The sequence below is a fragment of the Rhamphochromis sp. 'chilingali' genome (assembly GCF_963969265.1).
Source record: "Rhamphochromis sp. 'chilingali' genome assembly, chromosome: 14".
Taxonomy (NCBI): Eukaryota; Metazoa; Chordata; class Actinopteri; order Cichliformes; family Cichlidae; genus Rhamphochromis; species Rhamphochromis sp. 'chilingali'.
Genome location: NC_137941.1, coordinates 30,331,351 through 30,352,297, shown reverse-complemented (window position 1 = coordinate 30,352,297; position 20,947 = coordinate 30,331,351). Strand labels below are relative to the sequence as shown.

Sequence of the window (20,947 nt, the reverse complement as noted above, 5' to 3'; positions counted from 1 at the left end):
ATGGATGTTGAATTAAATGTAACATTGTTAACTCTTGGTGGGTTTGCAGAATTGCACAAATACAGATATCTTTATTTTGTGATTATATTCACATTATATATTCTGATACTCTGCTTTAATTCCACTATAGTGTACCTTATTTGGACTTGCAAAAACCTTCATGAGCCAATGTATATTTTTATTGCAGCTTTGTTAATCAACTCTGTTCTTTACAGCATGATTATCTATCCAAAGCTCTTATCTGATGTTTTGTCTGAAAAACAGACTATATCGTATCCACTCTGTCTCTTCCAAGGATTCTCATATTACACCTCAGCTGGGTCAGAGTTTTTACTGTTGGCAGCAATGGCATATGACAGGTATGTGTCTATATGCAAACCCCTGCAATATCCAGTTATTATGAATAGAATAACTATTTATGTATGTGTGATTTTAGTTTGGCTTATACCTGCTTTTGAGATTGCAGTGTCATTTGTGCTGTATTCGAATGTAAAACTCTGTAGTTTTACTCTAACAGGAATTTTTTGTAACAATTCATTTTACAGGCTTCAGTGTGTGCCCTCGGTTGTAATATCTGTATATGGTGTGGTCATGCTGATAAATGTTGCCTTTCTACCAATGCTTTTCATACTTTTTTCATATATCAGAATTCTAAGAATATCTTACAGTTGTTGCAGAGAAACAAGGAGAAAAGCTCTAAAGACATGTTTACCCCACTTGCTGGTGTTAATCAACTTTTCCTGTTTTATTTTCTTTGATATAATTATAGTTAGACTGGAATCTGATCTATCAAACACTGTACGCTTGACATTGACGTTTCAGTCAATTTTATTCCATCCTCTTTTAAATCCAATCATATATGGACTCAAAGTGAATGAAATTTTTAAACACATCAAGATGTTGTTGTGTCAGGTTTAACAACACTGGTATTACTGCACCATTATCAAATGTATGGGATTTCATTGTAATGTGAGTTAGATAAAAGAGTTTCTTATCTCTGATTTGACATGCAAGATAGAAGGACAGAGATCAACATTTATATAAACGTTGATCTCTGTCCTTCTACTGACAACAAGACGAAAAACATAATGGTCATAAAACAAAGATAAACAATTTGTTAAACTGTTGCTGGTAATGTTTGAAGTCTAAGCAGTTCCTATGCCTGCGTTTCACATTTTTCCTCCTTTTTTGTCACAGGTTATCTTTTACTATTGTGGGTTGTAAGCGCAAAAAATAATTTAGTTAATTTAGTTAATCAATTGCTACCTCTCTCTCTCTCTCTCTCTCTCTCTCTCTCTCTATATATATATATATATATATATATATATATATATATATATATATATATATATATATATATATATATATATATATATACACACAGTGGGGCAAAAAAGTATTTAGTCAGCCACCGATTGTGCAAGTTCCCCCACCTAAAATGATGACAGAGGTCAGTAAGTTGCACCAGAGGTACACTTCAACTGTGAGAGACAGAATGTGAAAAAAAAAATCCATGAATCCACATGGTAGGATTTGTAAAGAATTTATTCGTAAATCAGGGTGGAAAATAAGTATTTGGTCAATAACAAAAACACAACTCAATACTTTGTAACATAACCTTTGTTGGCAATAACAGAGGTCAAACATTTACTATAGGTCTTTACCAGGTTTGCACACACAGTAGCTGGTATTTTGGCCCATTCCTCCATGCAGATCTTCTCGAGAGCAGTGATGTTTTGGGGCTGTCGCCGAGCAACACGGACTTTCAACTCCCGCCACAGATTTTCTATGGGGTTGAGGTCTGGAGACTGGCTAGGCCACTCCAGGACTTTCAAATGCTTCTTACGGAACCACTCCTTTGTTGCCCGGGCGGTGTGTTTTGGATCATTGTCATGTTGGAAGACCCAGCCTCGTTTCATCTTCAAAGTTCTCACTGATGGAAGGAGGTTTTGGCTCAAAATCTCACGATACATGGCCCCATTCATTCTGTCCTTAACACGGATCAGTCGTCCTGTCCCCTTGGCAGAAAAACAGCCCCATAGCATGATGTTTCCACCCCCATGCTTCACAGTAGGTATGGTGTTCTTGGGATGCAACTCAGTATTCTTCTTCCTCCAAACACGACGAGTTGAGTTTATACCAAAAAGTTCTACTTTGGTTTCATCTGACCACATGACATTCTCCCAATCCTCTGCTGTATCATCCATGTGCTCTCTGGCAAACTTCAGACGGGCCTGGACATGCACTGACTTCAGCAGCGGAACACGTCTGGCACTGCGGGATTTGATTCCCTGCCGTTGTAGTGTGTTACTGATGGTGACCTTTGTTACTTTGGTCCCAGCTCTCTGCAGGTCATTCACCAGGTCCCCCCGTGTGGTTCTGGGATCTTTGCTCACCGTTCTCATGATCATTTTGACCCCACGGGATGAGATCTTGCCATGGCGGAGTTTGGAGTCTGACTGTTTGAGGCTGTGGACAGGTGTCTTTTATACAGATGATGAGTTCAAACAGGTGCCATTCATACAGGTAACGAGTGGGGGACAGAAAAGCTTCTTACAGAAGACGTTACAGGTCTGTGAGAGCCAGAGATTTTCCTTGTTTGAGGTGACCAAATACTTATTTTCCACCCTGATTTACGAATAAATTCTTTACAAATCCTACCATGTGAATTCATGGATTTTTTTTTCACATTCTGTCTCTCACAGTTGAAGTGTACCTCTGGTGCAAATTACTGACCTCTGTCATCATTTTAAGTGGGGGAACTTGCACAATCGGTGGCTGACTAAATACTTTTTTGCCCCACTGTATGTATGTATATATATATATATATATATATATATATATATATATATATATATATATATATATATATATATATATATAAATAAATATAAAAAACACCCAGCACGCCCCTGCGGGCGGTTTATCCTTCAAGCTCGGGTCCTCTACCAGAGGCCTGGGAGCTTGAGGGTCCTGCGCAGTATCTTAGCTGTTCCCAGGACTGCGCTCTTCTGGACAGAGATCTCCGATGTTGTTCCCGGGATCTGCTGGAGCCACTCGCCTAGCTTGGGAGTCACCGCACCTAGTGCTCCGATTACCACGGGGACCACCGTTACCTTCACCCTCCACATCCTCTCGAGCTCTTCTCTGAGCCCTTGGTATTTCTCCAGCTTCTCGTGTTTCTCGTGTTCCTTATTCCTGATATTGCTGTCATTTGGAACCGCTACATCGATCACTACGGCCGTCTTCTTCTGTTTGTCTACCACCACTATGTCCGGTTGGTTAGCCACCACCATTTTGTCCGTCTGTATCTGGAAGTCCCACAGGATCTTAGCTCGGTCATTCTCCACCACCCTTGGGGGCATCTCCCATTTTGACCTCGGGACTTCCAGGTTATACTCGGCACAGATGTTGCTGTACACTATGCCGGCCACTTGGTTATGGCGTTCCATGTATGCCTTGCCTGCTAGCATCTTGCACCCTGCTGTTATGTGCTGGATTGTCTCTGGGGCATCTTTACACAGCCTGCACCTGGGGTCTTGCCTGGTGTGATAGACCCCAGCCTCTATGGATCTTGTGCTCAGAGCTTGTTCTTGTGCTGCCATGATTAGTGCCTCTGTGCTGTCTTTCAGTCCAGCTTTGTCCAGCCACTGGTAGGATTTCTGGATATCAGCCACCTCCTCTATCTGCCGGTGGTACATACCGTGCAGGGGCCTGTCCTTCCATGATGGTTCCTCGTCTCCCTCCTCTTTCTTGGGTTTCTGCTGCCTGAGGTATTCACTGAGCACTCGGTCAGTTGGGGCCATCTTCCCAATGTATTCTGAGATGTTCGTTGTCTCATCCTGGACTGTGGTGCTGACACTCACCAGTCCCCGGCCCCCTTCCTTCCGCTTAGCGTACAGCCTCAGGGTGCTGGACTTGGGGTGAAACCCTCCATGCATGGTAAGGAGCTTTCTTGTCTTTATGTCAGTGGCTTCTATCTCCTCCTTTGGCCAGCCTATTACCCCAGCAGGGTACCTGATCACGGGTAGGGCGTACGTGTTGATGGCCCGGATCTTGTTCTTACCATTCAGCTGACTCCTCAGGACTTGCCTGACCCTCTGCAGGTACTTGGTGGTTGCAGCTTTTCTAGCGGCCTCTTCATGGTTCCCATTTGCCTGCGGGATCCCCAAGTACTTGTAACTGTCCTCTATGTCTGCAATGTTGCCTTCTGGTAGTTCAATCCCCTCAGTTCTGACTACCTTCCCTCTCTTTGTTACCATCCGGCTACACTTCTCCAGTCCGAACGACATTCCAATGTCATTGCTGTATAGCCTGGTAGTGTGGATCAGTGAATCGATGTCTCGTTCACTCTTGGCATACAGCTTGATGTCATCCATGTACAGGAGGTGGCTGACAACTGCTCCGTTCCGTAGTCGGTATCCGTAGCCAGTCTTGTTAATGATCTCACTGAGGGGGTTCAGGCCTATGCAGAACAGCAGTGGGGACAGAGCATCTCCTTGGTAGATCCCGCACTTGATGGTGACTTGTGCTATGGGCTTGGAGTTGGCCTCTAGTGTTGTACGCCACATCCCCATTGAGTTCCTGATGAAGGCTCTTAGGGTCCCGTTGATCTTGTACAATTCTAGGCATTCCAGTATCCAGCTGTGGGGCATTGAGTCATAGGCCTTCTTGTAATCAATCCAGGCAGTGCACAGGGTGGTCAGTCTGGTCTTGCAGTCTCGGCTGATTGTTCTGTCTACCAGTAGCTGGTGTTTTGCGCCTCTGGTATTCTTGCCAATTCCTTTCTGTGTCCCGCTCATGTATTGACCCATGTGCCTGTTCATCTTAGCCGATATGATGCCTGACAGGAGCTTCCATGTAGTACTGAGGCAGGTTATTGGTCGGTAGTTGGAGGGGACCGGTCCCTTCTTGGGGTCCTTGGGGATCAGGACCGTCCAGCCTTCAGTTAGCCATTCCGGGTGTCTCTCGTTAACTAGCAGCTGGTTCATTTGTGCTGCCAGACGCTCGTGGAGTGCAGTCAGCTTCTTCAGCCAGTAGGCGTGAACCATGTCGGGCCCTGGTGCTGTCCAACTCTTCATACTGGAGACCCTTTCTTGGATATCTGCCACTGTGATGGTTACTGGACCCTGTTCAGGGAGGTCGCTGTGGTCTGCCCTCAGATCCTCTAGCCACTGAGCATTGCCGTTATGGGTTGCATCCTTCTCCCATATGCTCTTCCAGTATTGCTCCGTCTCCAGCCTTGGTGGTGCTGTTCTCTTATTGTTCCCTTGCCACTGAGAGTACACCTTTGCTGGTTCTGTGGAGAACAGCTGGTTTATTCTCCTGCCTTCTATCTCTCTGGTGTACCTCCTCAACCGGCTGGCCAAGGCTGTGAGTCTTTGCTTGGCAGTTTCCAAGGCCTCAGGTATGGACAGCTTGCTGTATTTTTTAGGCACCTTATTTGTCGCACCTTTCTGCAACTCCGTTAGTTGGCTAACCTCCCTCCGTGCTACTTTGATCTTGCCCTCTAGCCTCCTTCTCCATGGAGGGTACTGCCCCTTGTCGCTGTTCAACTTGTAGCCAAGCATCTCACTGATCACTGCTGCCGTATTGTAGATCAGCTTGTTAGTGTCGGTAATCGTGGTTGTAGGTATTGCCCGTAGTGCTGCATTAACATCATCTAGCAGACCTTCTGAGGGTACTTCACGTAATCTTGGTAACCGGCTACGGGGGATCCAGGTTTCAAGCTTGGCCATGATCCTATTTTTCAGGTCAGTTCCTCTCGCACTCAACGATCCTTCTCCTATCGCACTTGGGGCTATGTACCCAATCTCGGGTGGGGGTGATGATATCGCCCCCCTGACCTGGCGTCCTGACTCCTCCTTGCCGTAGCATTTGTGTTGTACCTCGTCAATCTCTAGCTGTGAGAGCAGTCCCTTCTTTCGAATGTTGGAACACTGAGCTACTAGTTGTTTCGCCGTCATTGTGGATGTTGGGTATCGAAGAATCCATAGGTCCCTTATCCTATTCATGTAGCCCCTTCCGCCGGGGTTACTTGCGTAGTAGCATTCCAACAACCCCCTGTTTTCGTCTCTTGCCCACCGATGCCTTCTTGTTCCAGTTCCAGTAGCCCACTTTTCGTCAGGGTGCCCTGGTTCCTCAACACCTGACGCGGACCTTGTTGATCCGGGCGACGTCCGAGCCGGCATGCCTTCATATTTATCTGTCTCGCTCATGTCTGCGGTAGGCTTGCTTAGCATAGGGGGTCTAGCCTTAGGACCCTTACTGGATACAGACGCCCCAGGCAGGAATCCAACTTGCGATCCTCTGTTCCAAAGGCGTGTAGTCTAACCACTACGCTATCCAGCTGGTTTTATATATATATATATATATATATATATATATATATATATATATATATATATATATATATATATATATATATATATATACACACATACATACATACATACAGTACTGTGCAAAAGTTTCAGGCAGGTGAGAAAAAAATGCTGTAAATAAAGAATGCTCTCAAAAATGGAGGTGTTAATTATATATTTTCATCAATCAACATGGAATTATCTTTAATAAATGTATCAGTTCTGATCCATTTTCAGATAAATGTTTTTCAACTTTTTTATATTTTTTCATTTTTACTTTATTACTGATTCTTATTTGCAATATGCTACAAGTGCAACATAGATGGAATAGGTAGTAACACTTTATAACTGTTGCTTAAGGCCCTGCATCTTCATCTCTTGTCACATATTATTGTTCTCTGTGGGTTATAAACCAAACAGATGTATGTAGAAAAACAATCTTGAAAAGTACAATCCCAGTTACAAAAACTGGGGACACTGTGTAAAATGTAAAAAACAAAAAAACAAAACAAAACAGAATTTAATAATTTGCCATTCTCATAAACCCATATTTTACTCACAATAGAACATGAGAAACATATCAAATGTTTGTTTGCTTTAGGGCTAATACCTCATGATTGGCATTGCAAATTTCTGTTTTTTTCCATACTGTATAGAGTGTATTGTAGGTAGGTTTTGGAAGTAGAGTGTTACTCTGATGCTATCAGATACAGCACTTCCTCACAAACCCTCACAGGAATGTGGCATTGATCATAAATCTGTTGTTATGGCATGCACTCTACACCCCTTCTTTAACTCTACAGGCCTGACCAGAGCGTAAGAGGTGGTTGTCATGGTAACGAGGGTGTTGCCTGCAAAAGGGCATCTCCATATAACGAGATGCCCAGAGAGCTGCAGAAGAAGAAACATGTGCTGGTATGAGACCTAAGGCCACACTCAACTCATTTGACCAATCATGTTAACATTCAGTTTCTTTGATTCATAAAAGTGTATACCGCCCTGGCACAGTACCTTTGTTTCTGAGCGAGAGAAAGGAGATCCATGGCGCCATGTAAAACAATTAAAAATTCTAAATATTTCGATGATAAATTTTGAAAACTTAAAATTGGAGCATATTGTCTTCTCTCTCCCTCAACAGTTTCTTAGTTTAGCTGCTTCAATTCAATTCAATTTTATTTATATAGCGCCAAATCACAAGAAAAGTCGCCTCAAGGCGCTTCATAAATACAGAGAAAAACCCAACAGTCATATGACCCCCTATGAGCAAGCGTTTTGGCCACAGTGGGAAGGAAAAACTCCCTTTTAACAGGAAGAAACCTCCGGCAGAACCAGGCTCAGGGAGGGTCGGCCATCTGCTGCGACCGGCTGGGGTGGGAGAAGGAAAACAGCATAAAGACATGCTGTGGAAGAGAGACAGAGGTTAATAACAGATATGATTCAATGCAGAGAGGTCTATTAACTCATAGTGAGTGAGAAAGGTGACTGGAAAGGAAAAACTCAATGCATCATGGGAATCCCCGGCAGCCTACATCTATTGCAGCATAACTAAGGGAGGATTCAGGGTCACCTGGTCCAGCCCTAACTATATGCTTTAGCAAAAAGGAAAGTTTTAAGCCTAATCTTAAAAGTAGAGATAGTGTCTGTCTCCCGAATTCAAACTGGAAGCTGATTCCACAGAAGAGGGGCCTGAAAACTGAAGGCTCTCCCTCCCATTCTACTTTTAAATACTCTAGGAACAACAAGTAGGTCTGCAGAGCGAGAGCGAAGTTCTCTAATAGGGTGATATGGTACTACAAGGTCATTAAGATAAGATGGGGCCTGATTATTTAAGACCTTGTATGTGAGGAGCAGGATTTTGAATTCAATTCTGGATTTAACAGGAAGTCAATGAAGGGAAGCCAAAACAGGAGGAATATGCTCTCTCTTTCTAGTCCCTGTCAGGACTCTTTCTGCAGCATTTTGGATTAGCTGAAGGCTTTTCAGGGAGTTTTTTGGACATCCTGATAATAATCAATTGCAGTAGTCCAGCCTGGAAGTAATAAATGCATGAACTAGTTTTTCAGCGTCACTCTGAGACAGGATATTTCTAACTTTAGAGATGTTGCGCAAATGGAAGAAAGCAGTCTTACATATTTGTTTAATATGTGCGTTGAAGGACATGTCCTGGTCAAAAATGACTCCAAGGTTCCTCACAGCGTTAGGCCAAGGTAATGCCATCCAGAGTAAGAATCTGGTTAGATACCATATTTCTAAGATTTTCAGGGCCGAGTACAATAACCTCAGTTTTATCTGAATTAAGAAGCAGAAAGTTAGCGGCCATCCAGGTCTTTATGTCTTTAAGACATTCCTGCAGTTTAACTAATTGGTGTGTGTTATCTGGCTACATGGACAGATAGAGCTGGGTGTCATCTGCATAGCAGTGAAAATTTATGCCATGTCTTCTAATGATGCTGCCTAGGGGAAGCATGTATAGTGTAAACAGAATTGGTCCTAGCACTGAACCCTGTGGAACTCCATGATTAACCTCAGTGTGTGAAGAGGACTCTCCATTTACATGTACAAATTGGAGTCTATTAGATAGATATGATACAAACCACTGCAGTGTAGTACCTGTAATACCTACAGCATGTTCTAATCGCTCTAATAGGATATTATGGTCAACAGTATCGAATGCTGCACTAAGGTCTAGCAGGACAAGCACAGAGATGAGTCCACTGTCAGAGGCCACAAGAAGATCATTTGTAACCTTCACTAAAGCTGTTTCTGTGCTGTGATGAGCTCTGAAACCTGACTGAAACTCTTCAAATAAACCATTCCTCTGCAGATGATCTGTTAGCTGTTTGACAACTACTCTTTCAAGGATTTTTGATATGAAAGGAAGGTTGGAGATTGGCCTATAATTAGCTAAGACTGCTGGGTCTAGAGATAGCTTTTTGAGTAAAGGTTTAACTACAGCCACCTTGAAGGCCTGTGGTACATAGCCGATTATTAGAGATAGGTTGATCATATTTAAGATCAAATAATTAATTAATGGCAGGACTTCTTTGAGCAGTTTTGTAGGAATGGGGTCTAAAAGACACGTTGATAGTTTGGAGGAAGTAATTATGACTTAACTCAGAAAGATCAATTGGAGAAAAAGAGTCTAACCTAACATCAATGGTACTAAGAGTAGCTGTAGATAATATTACATCTGTGGGATGATTATTGGTAATTTAATCTTTAATCTTTCTTGTTCTTATATTCTTCTGATTATGCAGTTTATCCCCGTTGATTCAGGTTTATTTTAGGGTATTTAGTTTACTTTAGCTTTTCTCATTCTGTCTTGTCCTCAGTGTCTTGTCTCCATTTTAGTGTACCTCCTTGTGTCACTCTCTCGCTCTCTCGCTCTGTCTTGCTCACTTTGCCTCTCTGTGTGACCCTCATTCTCTCTCTCTTTCTCTCTCTCTCTCTCTTTCTCTCTCTCTCTCTCTGTCTATCGCTCTCCCTCTCTAGTGGTCTCTCTCTATTCCTCTCGCTCTAGGTCTTACTCATATCTCTGTGTTTTGTCTCTCTTACCTGTTCCCATGTTCCTCTCTTTTTGTGTTTCGTCCTTGTCTCTCTAGTCTGTCATGTTGCAGTGTTCCCTAATCCCTGTCCTAGTGTGATGTTCATATGTTTTCGATACTCCTTGTCTCTCATTATATCTTATTTGTTTCTGCTGTGTTTCCCAGCTGTCTCCACTCGTCTATTCTTCCCCTTGTGTATAAATTTTCTCAGTGGCCTCTTGACCCTTGTCCGATTCTCTTCTCATCAGTTTTTGTGTCTCTCGGGGTCCATGTCCCTAGTATTTTCCCAGTTTAGTTTATTTGTTTGTTTGGTTGGTTGGGGGATTTTCTTTGTACTTTAATGTTCAGCCTAAATAAACAGCTCGCTTTTTGCTAAGTAGTTCCTTTTCTCCTGTGTTTGGGTCTTCTCACCACCTCACACATTCTGCAGCCACAGGTCCAGACAAATTAGTTAATCTGTGCTACATAGTAGAAGTGTGCTTAAATTAAAAACAGTAAACAGAAAAAATTTCCAATTAACCAATCACATCTTCATGGATAAACCAGCTGACATATAACAGGTTTGTACTGGTTCATTGGTTAAGTCACACCCAAGTAAATAGGTCATTAATGGTGAAGACAGAGTGAGGACACATAATCCCCACCTGTCTTAAAATAATACATGCATGACATACATCAGATTACAAAGAAAAGCATTTAATGAAAAAGAAGTCAGTGCAGTCATTAGATTAAAAAGCAAGAGGACATCATCACATGGAAAAACATTTGTGGAAAGGTCCTCATTTATCAATGGAGAACTATGAAGTGTCAGCTTGCTTCCTTGCAGCAATGGTGGGATATTGTTAAAATAGAAATTCAGCAGTTCTGTGTTCAATACACATAAGTGAGATGCTAAAATCTATATAAAACATTAGAGACTGATGTAGTGGATCTTCAAAATTTGAGTGAGTCCACAGGAGATCGAGACCATTTTCAGGCACTCAAAAGTAAAAACGCTGTTTTGGGTGATGTGCTAGGGTTTAGAGCACAGGCCGCCCTGGTCCATTCATGTTTTCAAAATTTTGCTGAAATGGATGCTCCCTCAGAATTCTTCTTTAGTTTGGAAAAAAACAATGGACAGAATCGCCGTATTCACTGTATTCAATCTGAGGATGGGAAAGAGCTGACTGAACCCACTGAATTACAGAAAAAGTGTCACGATCCTGGGTCTTATGACCCAGTGTTTTGAGCTTTAGTTCATTTTGATGTTTATAGTATGTTTAAGCTCATTAGGTCTCCTATGTTCATTTGCTTATTAGTTCCCCCTTGTGTTTCCAACCCATGTTAAGTCTCCCCTGCTCTTCATGTGTTTCATGTCTGTGTCTTACGTTGTCAAGTTCAGGTTGTCATGTCTGCATCTCATTATGTTTCCTATTTTATTTTGAAGAGATCTTGTGTTTTTATATTATGGTTTATGTTTTGAGTCCTTTGTTGTTCTTTTTCTTGTTTCCCTAGGTCTCAGTTAGGGTTATCATAGGTTTAGTTCTTTGGCTTTGTAATATGGCTTCCCTGTGTTCCATGTTGTGTCTACTGTGACGTTTTTGTACCATGTTTAAGGTTCCTATGTTCTGTCTCCCCAGTTGCTGTTAAGTTTACATGTCTAGAGTTCAGTCAGTGTGTTTCCTGTTTTACTTTGAAGGTCTGTGTCTCATGTCAATGTTTCTAGTTTTGCTTCCCTTGTCTCGTCCAGCCTGATTACTCCCAGCTGTGCTCTCCTTCTGTGTCTTGTTCCCTCGTTATCCCTCTGTGTATTTGAGCCCTGTGTTTCACTTTTTCAGTGTTGTAGTCTCCCTCATGGCTGTTTCCCTGTGTGTTAGTTAGCCATGTCCCAGTTTAGTTTTCCCATGCCATTTTGCAATAAAGCAGCTTTTTGAGTTTAATTTTGTTGTCGTGAGTTTTGCGTTTGGGTCCTTCTCCTGCCTGTACACAGCCGAAACATGACAAAAAGGCTGTTGATTATTTTTCAAAGCTGTATGTCAGCGAGTTTAGAGAAGATTCCGTGGCTAGTGAAGAGTTTCTCAGTAACTTGCCAGAGGTCTCAGAGCAAGACAGTATCGTCTTGGAGCCTGCCTCAACTCTGCAAGAACTGCAGGAAGCTTTGAGTATGGAAAATGGTAAAGCTCCTGGAATAAAGTTAAAAGGTAAAAATCATACGCCTTGGAGAGAACATTTTAAGGTTGGTTTTGATGTGACACCTGTATGGGGGATGCTGTACAAGCCACCATTAACTAAGAACACAGGTGATTTAGAACAACACGCAGCAACACTACACATGAGCGGGAGGAGGGAGGTATGGGGTCTTCACACACTCCCGTTCTCTGCTAGCCATGGGGGCGGGGGGGCAGGGAGGAGATGTTAGCTGTCCGATTGGCCTCCCTGCTGCTGCGGAGCCTGGGACGGTCTGCTTGCCTACACCCCGGGGGGAAGGGTAACATCTCTTGGGTCTGGGTTCTGTTTCCTCCTCTGGGGGCGAGGGTACCTGGACCCGGGGTATAGAGTATGTTTGGGGAGTGTGATTGTGTGTACATGTCCATTTATGTCAATCCTTACATTGGGTGAGTGCTGAGTGTTTCTATATGTGTGCATGAGGGTGGGAATGCATGTTTGTGTCTGTGTGTGCCTGTTTGTCTGTGTCTATATGTCAGGTCGGGTCTTAGACTCCACCTCTCTGGGAACTCCCAGGCCCTCCAAGGCCTATCTCCCCTCACCACACTCCCTGCCGGTGACTGATGCCCTTAGGGGTCGGTACATTGGTGGTTCTTGGTGTCCGGGGCTGGGCACTCAGGTATGTACCAGCTCACTCCCGGTGGCTACCTGGCGGGGCCTGGCGCCTGTTGCTCGGTCAGGCCTCCTCCGGGGTGCAGGGGGCCCTCGGGCCTCCGGCCTCTGGGCCTGCGGCTCGGTTCACTCTGGCACAGCTGGCTGCCGGCAGAGCCGGCGGGCACGCCGGTGCAGCCCCCTCTAGCTTCTGCTCAGTGGCTACTGGGTGACGCCTCGTCTGGGGATCCTCAGCCCTTCCCATGAGGGTGGCACGGATGCCCCTCCGGTGGTCCTCTTTGGGCTCTCGTGCTGTGGGAGCCTCTGGATGTCTGGGGCCTGGATCTCCTCCATGCCTGCTTCATGCCCTGGGGGACGGGGCTATGGCTCGCTACATCCTCTTGCAGACCATTACATGTGGAAACCATTTGAATACAAGCGCGCTGATCCACACAGGTATGCACACGGGTGTTCACTGTTCGTAGACTTAAATTACACCTTTCTTGGCTGCTACTTCAAAGCACATTGTGCGCTGTCTGTCCTGCGTGCTGCACAACAACATTGAATATTCAGTATTTACTGCTGTTTACACTTAGCTAGATTAATGCGATGGTGTTGTGTTTAGTATGTTGCTTTGGGGTTTTTTTTGCTTGTTTTCTATTCTTCTTCTCTCAACAGGTGATCCAGGAGATTTTTTTTTCTCCCCCCCTTTCTCACTGTCCCTCTCCCCTTCTGTTTTTCTTTTCCTTCCTCTTTCTTTCTCCCTTTCCTATCCCTCACTCATGTCTGTCCCGTCTGTAACATCTGAAAATAAAATATAATAAACAATAAAAACAAAGGTCGATCAAACGGACCAATACGGCAATGCCACGATGATCCATTTGGCAAAGTAAATCCATTGGGTATCCTTGTTGGTCTTCAGACAACAATTCTGATGGCTAAAGAACCAAATGGGACAGGCAAAAAAAACAAAAAAAAACAGGTGATTTACAGTGGCGAATTTTACATGGTATCATTGCAGTTAATGCTCTTATAATGATGATAATAATAATGGATTGCATTTATATAGCGCTTTTCAGGACCCCTCAAAGCGCTTTACAATACCACCGTTCATTCACTCTCACATTCATACACTGGTGAAGGCAAGCTACAGTTGCCTTCACCAGTTGCCTCTTGTGTCCATCATGGGGTTTCAGATAAATGTCCTTTTTGTTCAATGAGAGAAACTATTTTTCATTGTTTTGTACAGTGTTTCGGGTTAATGGATTCATTTTCAGTACTTAATGGTATTTGGAAATACTTTGTAGAATTTTTTTTTTCAAAAGAGTGTTTTATTTTTGGCTTTTCATATGACAAAAGGAAGAAGAAAAAGGGACGATGTATCATTTTTTTCTTGGGTCAAGCAAAGTTGGTAATTTACTTGAGTAGAAAATATAAAATTTATAATGGACGAAATACTGATTGTGTAGAGCTCTTCAAGAGTATGTTAAGAGCAAGAGTGATGTTAGAGTATAAATATTATTTCAAAATGGATGGCCTGGATGTTTTTCAAAATCTTTGGGACTATAAAGGTAGTCTCTTTACTTTAAATAACTCTGAACTTTTATTTAGCAATGTGTTGGTTTGAGCAGAATTTTTGTATGATTCACTATTAAGTGAATAAATGTGTTTTTGAAAATCAATCTCTCCTGCTTGCCTGGGCGCAGCTCATTGTGGGCTCTCCCTCTTGACCCATGCACCTGCGGTGATTGCCTCCATCTGTTGCTGATCTGCTGGAGCTCCGTATGAGTGTTCGGCACGAAGCAGTCTTCGCTGGAACATTGAATCACAGCTTGAGCAAACTCTCTCTGTGTATTTTGCCTGTTGGATCTAATCGTGCTCTCTGTGTACACATTTCCCCGGAGCTGGTGATGTACCCTTCCCTGTGATCCCTGAGTGTGGCAGCATGAGTAGCGGCGGTTATTGTGCTGAAGAGGAGAGCGCGTGTGTGGATTCCCGTTTTGTAAATAAACTGTCACCTTTTGCTTGCCAGAACTCCGGCTGCAGGTGTGTCCATCGGTTAGCCATGACAGCCCATACTTAATGTCAACACAAATAAGTAGAAAAGGTTTAAAAATGATGTAGTGAACTGACAGTAGTCTCTTTTTACATAAGGTATAGCCTGTGGCTAAGGGATCAGAGGTAAGATAAAAACACATGAGAAGAAAAGTAAATTTAACAAATCAGTGATCTGTGAATTCATATTTTTATTTTTTGTCTTTAAATTCAATAAAGCTGCTTTACACTTTTCATCTCCCAGCACTCAGCACTTCAGACACTCAACACCCCACCCAGACGACAGCCTTACCATGACCTGATGAGAAAGATGGATGACCAAAGGACAAACCGGAGAGTGGTGCTGTTTTCCAACTATGTAAGTTATCATACATTTAGTCTTGGAAGACTAAATTCTTCCAGTAGTTGGTATAAATCATGGTTTGATGTCAGCAGCACTGTAGGTTTAAGTTTATTTAGTTTTCATGTGTGTATGTTGGATTTAAATTGTGTTTAACAACATTTAAATTGTTGCAACAACCAACAATGAAAATCTGTTTTGTGTTAAAATGACAACTTTCTTGTGTTATTGCTTTGCAGGGCAGTGTCTTTAGCAATCCTGGAACAGCTGAGAGTGGACAGAGCTGCACAGAGGACCAAAGATCCACTCTCAGCACTTTATATCTGACCGGCCCCAGCACCACCCCTCTTCACCCAACATGAGGAGGGTCCTGACCCCACCTGCACAGAGGGAGTTGTGGACATCCATTTCTGTGTCAGTGAGTTTAGGAACCTCCTCACACACACACGGATGTACACTGTCACTAGAAGATGTCTCCATTGCATCAGCAGGATGTAAGCATTTATGCAATACTGCAGTTTGTGATATTTCATACATGTTTTTATCTCTTCAGTTAAAACTAGGAGATATAAAATAAACCAATTTTCACAATATTTTCTGTCTATTTCTTTCACAAAAAGTTATTTGGAGTTATTTCATGGGTGTCATGGCCAGAGGATCAGCAGGCCGCTGACTAGTAGTGTTCTCTCTCTCGCCAGGGCGGAACTCATGGTGGGTTCACGTCCTTGGCCCACGCCCCTCTGAAGAGGAAACACCTGGGCCTCATCAGCGCAGCCAGCATTTAAGCCAGGGTGTGGCTTCTACTCATCGCTGGATCGTTGTGTGTGACTCGCATCCCCTGGACCCGACCCTGCATTCCCCGAGTGGATTCCCTTTTGTGTGAGTGTTTGGAGAGAGAGCCAGAAGAGGAGCAAGTGTCTTTTCCCTACCTGGATTTCCCCGGAGCCCTTTCCCTGTCACCGCTTTGTATATAGCACTATCCCCTGCACTGTTTGTATATACACCTGGTGGAACTGTAATAAATACTGACTGTGCCTCTGAGTCCTGCATGTGAGTCCTCAAGCAAACCGTGACAATGAGTCATCTTTCCGTGTGTCCGCTACTTTGAAACGCTTGGGCCGCTCTGCCCGCCACAGTTTCAAACTGGTCATGTGACTGCATGGCCTCATCTGATTGGTAAAAAAGTTACGGGAAACTCCACTGGCGGCATGCTATCTAATGTGTTAAACTAATTATTTTTTTTTAAAAGTAATGAGTCAAATTTTGCAAATATAGCGGAGTAAAAGTACAGTTCTTCACAAATGTACTCAAGTAAAAGTAAAAAGTCTTGTACTTGTTTTTACACCTTGCAATGTTAAAGTTGGCCTTTGTGCTTTTCAGTGTTGGAAAGACACTTTCTTGCACTGAGGTCTGCTTATTGTAAATATCTTGTACTTTTTTGAACACCTTTTAATGTTAAAGTTGGTCTTTGTGCTTGTTAGTGTTTGAAAGACACTTTCTTGCACTGAGGTCTGCTTATTTTCAATATCTTGTACTTGTTTTGTTTTTTTTTACACCTTTTAAATGTTAAAGTTTGCCTTTGTGCTTTTCAGTGTTGGAAAGACACTTTCTTGCACTGAGGTCTGCTTATTTTCAATGTCTTGTACTTTTGTTTTTTACACCTTTTAATATTAACTGCCACTCTTTGCCTCCATCCTAAATTCCACATTTCTCAAGTTGAACTAGTTTATTCTACTCCACTGTGTAAGATTTAAGATCTCAGCTAAAAAGAATTTGTGTTGAAGTCCTGCAGTGCTAAGCAAAAGAGAGTGAAAAGGGTGAGATGAACCTCCAATGTTCAGCTCCTTGGAGGCTTAATTTGTCTGATAAAAACCTTCCACACACTGTAACTGCTCACTGTTTGCGTGATGGTGCATTTTTCAGTATTTTCCATTTATCCACCTTGTGCAATTTGTTTAATGAAACATTTTGTAGTTTTAAAAAAACATCAATGGATGAAGAATTAAATGTTACCTATATAACTTTTGATGGACATGTGGAAATTAACAAATACAGATATGTTTATTTTTTTATTATGTTCACATTATATATTCTAATAACTTGCAGTAACTCTATTATTATATACCTCATTTTGATCCACAAAAATCTCCACAAACCTATGTACACTTTTATTGCAGCATTGCTACTGAATGTTGTTATTTACAGCACAACTGTTTACCCAAAACTCCTGATTGACTTTTTATCTGAAAAACAAATCATATCATATTCAGCATGTCTCTTTCAGTTTTTCATAATTTATTCTCTAGGTTGTTCTGAGTTTTTTCTCTTGGCAGCCATGGCCTATGACAGATATGTGGCTATATGTAAACCTCTACAATATCCAACCATCATGAGAAAAAGCACTGTGAGTATTTTCCTGGTCATAGCTTGGCTTGTACCTGCTTCTAATATTGCCGTCCAAGCAATAGGAATGGCTAAAAGTAAACTGTGTTCCTTTCATTTAAAATCAATATTTTGTAACAATACAATTTACACTCTTCAGTGTGTAAAATCAGGGTTAGTTACTGTATTTGGAATTGTTAGTTATTTAGATCTCGTAGTATTTCCTATACTTTTTATAGTTTTCACATATACAAAAATATTTATAGTCACTTATCGCAGCTGTAAAGAAATTAAGAAAAAAGCTGCAGAGACCTGTTTACCCCACATGTTAGTTTTAATTACTTTTTCCTGTTTAGGTATCTATGATGTAATCATGGCTCGAATGGAAACAGATTTTCCAAAAACTGCACGCTTAATAATGACATTACAACTAGCTTTGTATCAACCTTTATTTAATCCATTCATATATGGGCTTAAAATGAAGGAAATTTCTAAACATCTAAAAAGCTTGTTTTGTCCACCACTGTTATAAATTTAATTTGTAGAATTTAAGCCTGTTAATAGCTGATAACATTTTTCTGGGTGCATATTTATTGTAAATATGCCATAGTCTGTTTTACGATCATACTACTTATTTTTTTATAATTTTTTTTTATATACTTACATAAACGCTAGAGTGGAAACTTTACTAAAAATTATATCCATGCTGGCAGGTACTATGTTAGATGTTCAAGAAAATTTTCTTCATTAGTTAATCGTATATATTGTTAATTGTTATATATAATTCAAAGTAAATGAGTAAAATGTTTGGAGTTTTCAGCTCTCCGTTCTCGTGAAAAAAAGGCTTTCCAGATTCATTTTAGACTTATAACCCTAAGTAGGCAAAATGAGGAAAAGCATTTTTTATTTGACTACAAATTGTACAAGTTACAAATTTGGCATTTAACACTCACACCCAACACTTCAGACAGTTAGGATCAACAGTTAATTTAGATAAACTTGTATTATTTTTGACTGACAGTCAACAGAGGCCACAAGCATGTTTGAAATCAGAACCTTGATGCTATGACAGTGTTTACAATACACCAGTACTACACTTGTAGAACAGGGAAATGCAGAAAGGAGTTAACTTGGTTGCAGTTTATAGGTTTGTTTTGCATGTGTGTTGTGAATGGAGACTAAATAAGTAGTGAAGAAAAATATATTAAGAGGTTTATACATTCTCATCTAAATGCTTGAAAAATGATATCTGCAGGCAAGAGACAGTACATCTGAATAACCATTTATCAAGCAGTAGGGTCTGATTTCTTTACATACTTTTTAGCTTGATTTCTTTCTCAAAATGAGAAAATGTATCACCACTGACTGAGATACACTACCAAGTGGCCGTAACAGTGTATAGCATTGGCTTGTGATGACTTTTAAAGAAAGGCCAGCAAAAACAACTTGAGTGTGTTATGGTTTGAGGTTGAGTCTTTCGCAAAAGCTGCTGTCCTGACTCATGAGAGTGCTTTTTTTTTTTTTTTTTTTTTTAGGTATTAAAGTCTTTCACTTTCTGAAGGTATTATCTCACTGACTGGCACTGTGGTGGACCAAGTTCCCATCACTATTTTAAGAGATACCTATGACACAATGTGGTGCAGTGCCTTTTCTGACCAGATTTCCTATGGTTCAGATTTGTTGGTGTGGGAAATAAAATAGTGCCACTGATACCAATCGTTTGTGTTTGGCTATAGAGTGCAGCTTATTAAAGCTCTCCAATGCAACTATGATTACCTGTTTGTCTGCTGTCCAGAAAAAAATCCATGTGACCCAGCCACATCATACATATTCGGTGATGGAATTTTACTGAAATACAAAGAAAAGATTCCTCAGAATCTGGAATAGAGTGTGATGTGGACACTCAGGTGGTGGTGCTAAAAGATTACCGTCTTCAGGTTTTGCCTGTGATCACCATCTGCCTGGCTATTTAGGAATTAGGTAAACTTATGAGAGAGTGCTCTACTATTTTTAATTTACACAAGTCATGTCAGAGCTGGCTATTAAGCAGTGAGTGTTCAGTGCGTATCACCCACAAGGTCAGGATGTGATAAAGAGATTCCACAAGACTTTGAAATCTATACATCGCAAATATAGTGTCGAGTCTAAAGCAGAGTGAGATAAGGGTCTGTCATTGTTGGGTTTTAGCCCAGCTGGGGTTGGTTTTGGACACACTGTGTGTGGGCTACTGAAGATGCTGCTGGAGCGTTGCTTGTAGAACATAATGTGTTAGACTGTATAAATTAATTTAGGGAAAGGCTGTACACTGTGTGTGAGCTAGCACATAGTTTCCTCTCTGATGCACAGTCTAAAATGAAGGAAACTTATAAGTTTTTCAGGCAGGAGAATGTGTACTAGTTCTCCTCCCCATGGTTGGTTTTAGTCGTTGTTTGTGTGATTCTTAACGAGGTAAAGAGCCAATTCAGTGACACCTATTACCTGAATAAAACAGCTAATAGGAAGAAAATTTAGAATGTGATTGGCATATCAATGTTGAAGAAATATGTTGATTATGGAAAGAGTCAAATCAATACACCTGTGACTCAGGCTCCATGTGACTGTGGTGTCTGTGTGAGTATGACACATATATATATATATATATATATATATATATATATATATATATATATATATATATATATATATATATAAGACCCCGAGACTCATTTATCCTATTTAGATAAGCTAGTCGTGCTTGCTTTTTGGTGACAAATCCACAGTTCTCAAGCATGACATACATGTTGGTGGCCATCAGCCCATTAAACAGCATGCCTACTTTTTAATCTACTGAAGTATTCATACTTTACACATACACAAAAATGTTCTTCATGTCTTATCGAAGTTGTAAAGAAATTAGGAAGAAAGCTGCAGAGACCTCTTTACCCCACCTTACAGTTTTAATTAGCTTTTCCTGTTTAAGTTGCTATGATGTCGTTATAGCCCGAGTGGAATCAGATTTTCCAAAAACTGCACGCTTAATAATGACATTACAACTAGCTTTGTATCATCCTTTGTTTAATCCATTTGTATATGGGCTTAAAATGAAGAATTTTTTAAACACCTGAAAAGGTTGTGTTAGAGTGAATTGTTAAATGTTGTCATTTTATGCTTGCCAACTCTGATGAAAGGAATTCCACTGTCCTTCTCCCCAAATTCTTGAGGTTCTGGATGGGGGCTGTAATGTTTTATTGCAGATACATTCTATCTGGAAGATCTGTTTCTTGTGATGTTGCTCCTGCTTTTATGACCCTTTGGTCAGCAGGAGGTAACACACACACATTCTTACACACACACACATACACATTCTCACATAACACGCACATACACATTCTTACAGAAGTTCACACATATACATACAATGCCTTGTCTTAGAACCAAGTGGGCGTGGCTTTGCTGTGATGTGTTTTGTGTGAACTGTCTCTCAATAA

At 41.4% G+C, this 20,947-nt stretch overlaps 2 protein-coding genes across 2 annotated transcripts; both read left to right on the top strand.

Annotated features, from left to right (window-relative positions):
* LOC308410463 (olfactory receptor 10K1-like) lies at positions 1 to 20,584 on the top strand (the record flags this gene model as incomplete). The annotated part of the gene is made up of 2 exons (XM_080903800.1): positions 1 to 723; positions 20,414 to 20,584. The coding sequence occupies 2 exons, from the start codon at positions 1 to 3 to the stop codon at positions 20,582 to 20,584; spliced, it is 894 nt and encodes a 297-aa protein (XP_080759926.1).
* Positions 17,173 to 17,962, top strand: LOC308409876 (olfactory receptor 13C2-like; the record flags this gene model as incomplete). The annotated part of the gene is given in 2 exon segments (XM_080902876.1): positions 17,173 to 17,931; positions 17,933 to 17,962. Coding segments are annotated over 2 exon segments (789 nt in total).
* Positions 20,585 to 20,947: the final 363 nt, after the last annotated feature.